At 47.4% G+C, this 6,000-nt stretch overlaps 1 protein-coding gene across 3 annotated transcripts in view; it reads right to left on the minus strand.

Moving 5' to 3' along the window:
* AFAP1L2 (actin filament associated protein 1 like 2) overlaps positions 1-5,159 on the minus strand; it is a 73,545-nt gene extending 68,386 nt beyond the window's left edge. For 2 of the 3 annotated variants that reach the window (XM_083616680.1, XM_083616679.1), the window contains exon 1: positions 4,844-5,159. In XM_083616680.1, the coding sequence (XP_083472806.1) occupies positions 4,844-4,859 (16 nt within the window). In that variant the 5' untranslated portion in view covers positions 4,860-5,159. The remainder of the gene's footprint in view (positions 1-4,843) is intronic. The other variant, XM_083616681.1, reaches the window with a different exon arrangement.
* Between the last annotated feature and the right edge of the window lie 841 nt (positions 5,160-6,000).

Below are 6,000 nucleotides of genomic sequence, written 5' to 3' on the forward strand. Positions count from 1 at the left end.
TCGTGTGGACATTTGCTGCTCTTCAGGTTTAGTTCTTTCGGCAAACCACTCCTCAACTTTACCCAACTTTCTTCAGTGGTTGATTTTGCACTAAACACACATCTGGGCTATTTCCAGCTCTCTGTATACATTGGGGATAACCAATATGGAACCCTTCAGATGCTACTGAGCTCCCATCAGCCCTAGGTAGCATGGTGAGAGATAATGGCAGTTGTAGTCCAGCAATGTCTGAAGAGCACCATGTTGGCTTTCTCTGGTGTGCATCCTTGTTACACACAGAGCCACCTGTAAGACACACGGCACTTCCCCTTGCCAACATAAGGAAAACAGTAAGATGCAATTCTTCAACACTTCAACACTACGGCTTGGGGGATGTGCTTGAGGCAGAAGCAGTGGTGGTTGTTTCTTACCCATGAGAGCTGTACTGAAGCAGCTCCCACTTCAGAAACTATCCACAGTTTTTAGAGCTTCCCATTATTTATTTTCTTTGCGCTAGCTAGTTTCATCCCAAGGGACTAACCGGTGGGATACGAAGCTGCACTGTACTAGGCCGGACTGCTTGTCAATCTTCAGGGTCAATCCAAGGCACTGCCTACAGTTGGAACAGCAAATGGCTGCCCCCCAGATCAGGTACCCACTCCCTTCTCCCCAGTTCAAGTTGTATATTGACCAAGGTTGGTCAAGTTATTTGGGCCCCTGGTCCTATTCCCAACAGAGCAAAAACACAATAATAAATTAAATAAGGGGTTTCTGCCTTTTCATGTTCGCCTGATACAATTGCCTCACTGGCCATGATTTTCTGGAAAATGTTGACTAGGAATAATTTCAAGAACATTTTCCTATGCAAATGAAGTGGATTTGCATAGGGTGATTTGAAAATGGGGCAAGTAGAGAATGGTCTATGTTTATTTTACTTGCATTTAGTAAACCAAACTTTTAAAAAGTACCCAATTTCTTACCACAAATGTCTGACCTGAAATATATGTATCCTCTTCACATACTAGCGATAATCACCTGGAAAAACATTAATTGAAACTTTGGAACTCCCAAGCTTGCCTCACAGCGTATTTACAGTAGGTACCCATTTGTGGTTACTAATGAAATGGGAAATTTTCCACAGTAAAATGAAGCACTGAGGAAACTAATTCCAGAATTACTTCCACTCAACATCACTGCCTAATGCAGGCTTCCTCAAACTCAGTCCTCCAGATCTTTTGATACTACAGTTCCCATCATTCCTGACCACTGGTCCTGCTAGCTAGGGATCATGGGAGCTGTAGGCCAAAAACATCTGGAGGGCCGAGTTTGAGGAAGCCTGGCCTAATGGTATGGCCAGCCCTCTCCATCTTTCCTAGGACTAGTGTTGAATGGTAGGCAGTAGCTCTTCAGTGTCTCAGGTAGAGTGAGTGGTGTAGTTCAACTCTAGATATGAATGGGCCAAGTTCACATTGCTGGCTAATAGAAGCCAGCACAAGTCCCACTAGCACAAGTCCCCCCAAACCCAGAGCAGGACACGGGGCAGGTGAAGGGAGGAGATCATTCCATCTCGCAAGCAGAAACACTTGTACTGAGTGAATGATCACCACAGTAAGACCTTGAATCCCACCCAATGGTCTTATACCCAAACCCCAAACCCTTTAGGTGTCCTGCTAAATTTGGGGCCTCACATGCCCTGCCCACTTTGCTGAGTGGGACTCTGGACCCTGCCTCCAATTCCTGTGTTGTTGGCCCTACTAGGCAGTCCCTCGCCTGCTGCTTGACCCTTTCAATTGATAATACCAGGGACTGAACCCAGAGTCTTCTAAATGCATTGGCATGTGTTCTTCTCCTGAGCAATGATGGTCACTTTTGAAAGCCAGTCACCACCTCCAAGGTGCAGGGAGAAGGCAGGGAACTCTCATTTCAGGGCTCTGTCTCACTCAGATATATTCAGACAAACTACAGTAATAACTATAATGAACTATTCCCATTGTGAATGACTATTCCCATAGTGAATGAACACTGTTACTATTATCCAACAGCAAAGCTGATATCTGGACACAAAAATGGACATATACAGTGCCATAAAGGTTAACAGGAGGTTACATTAAGAGACCTAGGCTGCAATACTAGGCCCACATATCTCTGCGGGGGTTACTTCTGAGTAGACATGAGTAGGATTGCACTACACAGACCACGATTCCTGAAAACTGCAGATTCAGGAAGTGCTGGACAATTGTCAACTACTATCTATTCAGATTACATATACATAAATAAATGACTCTTTGTAGACTGGTCAGTTACTATTGGAATAAGGCAAACCTATGAGAGCAGTCCTGTCGAGCTCCGGAGAATGAAATATTCATTTTAAAGGTTTGCATTATAAATGCAGAAAGCCAGATCCTCAGGTACTGATGGAAACTGGCCTCACCAGACTATAATGTCAGCTGGTCCAACCACATCCTAAACTGGTAAAGTGAGTAGACATTTATTTATTATATTTAGATTCCTTTCCTGCCCTGGCCCTAGGGCAGCATGCAGGTTGCAATGCATCCAGGGATGAGTGGTGGAGGAAAAGTTTCCAGTGCTTTTCCAGTGAATTTTTTCCTTGTCGTAAGGTCATTATTGACAATAAATGAATGCAGGTTGCAAATACAATGTTAGGTAACCTTGGGAGTTTTAGTTTTGTTTACTGAATGCAAATGAAAATAAACAAGCATTCTATATCAGAACACCCTGTAGGGCATCAGAAAATTTTCTCGGTGTAAAAGGAAAATTTTCCCAGCGCAAATTGCTGTCATGTGTAGACATAAAATTTCCCAGAAAAATTCCCAGTTCAACATTTTCTGGAAATCCCACATCACTGAATGCTGCCTTTCCTTGCTGCATCTTCTCAATAACCCTGCAAAGTAAGACAGACTAAATGACAGCCATTCGATAAACTGCATAACTGAGCAAATATTGGAACATTTGGACCCACCACATTGGCTTATATTGTATATGAACAAGAAAAAAGATAAAATTACAGTACAATCCTGTGCAAAATTACTCAGAAGTAAACCTCAATGTCTGCAAAGCAACTTACTCCCACCAGGTAAGAAAGGGGATTTTAGGAATAACTTTCTGACAGCATGGGCGGTTCTGTGGTGGACCAGATTACCTAGTGGGTTCACCTAATCTTTGGTTTTTAAGCAGAAGTTGAAGAGATGCTCATTTGGGATGATGTGGAGGTAGTTTTCCTGTACCTGCAAGGGCATGGACTAGGTGAGCTTTGTGTTCCCTTCCACCTCTGTGACTTTAAGCATAAGTGCCTAAGAACATAAAACAAGATCAGCCCTGCTGGATAGGAAAGTGGCCCCTCTAGTCTAGCAGCCTTTCCTCACCCTGCAGCAACACTCTCCCCTCCTGTGGGTTCCAGCAGCTGGTATTCAGACTCGAATATTGGACACAGCCTTATCCTCCATCTATCGTGGATTTGTCGAAGCCTCTTTTAAAGTCATCCTAAATTGGTGGCCATCACTGTTGCTTTCGGGTGCTCATTCACATTGCATAAAAGGTGTGTAAGGTTGCAACCTTAATGTATTTCCAGAACGGCAAAGACAGGCTTGCTTCACTTCACTTGCAGAGCCTAGTATGTGTCTAGACACTCAGCTGGTTTATAACACTGGGGTTCACTCTTGAGCTAATCAAAGAAAAAAAATTGTTTCCGAGAATGTGCAGAGTACCTTTCCCTCTCCACTGAGTAACCATATCGGTCCCCATTGCTGCCATACACTCAGGCTAAGGAGTCATTCTGCCATAAGACGACATCTCACCTCTCCTTAGAATCGTAGCACTAAGCATTGCGTCCCCTAATACTTAAAAGGGCTTTAAAACAATTCATTAAAAACACAAGGGACACTCAGCTCTCCACCCACCTCCAGATACCATTCGGCAGCCACGCCTTCCCCTTCCTTATCTTCCCCCGCACAATCTTGCAGACTAAACTTATAAAGTCTGCGAATATTTATTACACGGGGGAACTAAATACACCCCCCTTACAATTGTGTTTTGGAGCAACAGCAAGACCGGAAGCGAAAGAAGGGGCGGGGCGGGGGGTCGGTCCTTTGATCTCTCTCTCTCTCTCTCTCTCTCTCTCTCTCACACACACACACACACACACACACACACACACACACACAGGTGCGGGTACTGAAATCCTCCTCCGCTTCGCGCCAAACCGGCCCCAAGTCTCGCGTTCACCTTTTCATCTCCTACAGTTTCACTGGACCTCACCTAGAGGGTTTTCGGAGCACCAGATGTATGTCAAGGAGGTTCAAATAGTCTCTCACACACAGTATTTCCCTTAATCCTTTCAAAAAGAAGCCGGTTGTGTCACGATTTCACACACCCGATTTGTTGTTTCTTAGTCCCATCACCACGAGCATCAGAACCAAAATCCTCCCCCAAGCGGCACCCTCGACTCCTTCTCCGTCGGCGGAATGGGGCTCCGTGGACCTCAGCGAATCCCCCCTCTCTAGGGGTGGGTCCTGGAGGGAGACGGACCCGGCTGCGATTAGGGACTCCTCTTCGCTCGCCACTTTTCCCCAGCCTCACAAACCCACCCCCGGCGCCCTGGCCAGTCTCGGTCCCGAGGCAACGCCTGTGGGGCAAGGATCCGTCTCAACCCACCCACCCGCCCATTCATTAAACGCTACAGAGAAACCCACGTTTTAAGAGACTTAAGCCTCCTACAAGTCACACTCGGCTGCTTAGGCAGGACGATAAATTGAGGACAAGCGAACTAGCAATCCTTTCCGAAGTACCGATACTGCCCCTTTCCCACGCTGAGGGTGGGGGAAGCAAACGAACCCTTCCCCCTTACCTTTATATTTATCCATCCTGGATCCTTCCTTTCTTTTTATTTAGTTTTTAATTCTGGCCGCGTAGGGCAGGGAGACCTTGCATAGGGCGGCGGCGGACTCGGGCTTCCCACGCCCGCCCCTGAGTTAAAGCCCTCTCCCCGCGGGACGCGCCGGCTCGCTCCTTCCTCGCCCGCGCCAGGCTGCATTGGCGTCCCAAGCAGCTCTGCCTCTGCCTCTCCAGTTCTCCTCGCTCCGGCTGGCTCCCTTCGTGCCGAGCGCCGCCCCTTCCGTGACGTCACGGCAGCGGGATCTACTGGGGCTAAAGGAGCTGGCTTGCCCGAGGGGGTCTTTGGGGAGCGGCGGTTGCCCCTCGAAAGTTGCATCATTATCATCCTCCTCCCTTCTTGGTCAAGTACTTATCCAAACGTGGCAGAAGCACTTATGTATTAATTTAACGTTAATAAGGGAACAAAAAGCAGCTGTTTTCGCCTCGCAGTGCCAACGCCTTGGAAACGGAGAGATCGGCTTCAAAGAGAATGATCAAATTCGGAAGGTGGTGGACTTTCCTTCCTTGGAGGTTTTTAAGCGCAGGTTGGACGGCCACCTGTCGTGAATAATTAGCTGTGATTCCTGCATTGCAGGGGGTTGGACTAGATGACCCTCGGAGTCCCTTCCAACTACGATTCCTCTGTGCTAGATAAGGGGTAATAGCAAACTGCGGGCGTTTAATAGGCGAGGGTGCTGCCTCCCTCGCTGGAAACGGGCTTTGCAAAGCGAGAGAGAAAATCAGAAGAGTTTGCCAGCGGGGATGCAAGCTGGAGCGCGGCGCTGAGCAGAGCTGCTGCGAAGATTAGAAAGTTGGCCAGCGGAGTCGGAGAGGACGAAGGCTGCAATCCCACAGCCCTGTTGGAAGTGCTTCCCTGCCCTTCCGGACAGGTTAGAAATTGCAGCGACTTCCGCCTCAGCCAGGGAAAACACTCCCTTCCCCCGAACCCTGAGTTATCTGCAAGATTACACGAGCTGAACACTTTGAAGCCAGAATGTTTGCTGAATATAATTTGTAGAGCAGGAACGATTTTACGCATCTTTTTAAAAAAGGCTTTCTGTACAGTTGCAGAAACGGGAGAGGGATGCTCAGCACTTTCTGGGAGATGCATGGGAATAAATCAGTGGCTGT

Source organism: Podarcis filfolensis (genome assembly GCF_964270895.1).
Source record: "Podarcis filfolensis genome assembly, chromosome: 5".
In the NCBI taxonomy this organism is placed as follows: Eukaryota; Metazoa; Chordata; class Lepidosauria; order Squamata; family Lacertidae; genus Podarcis; species Podarcis filfolensis.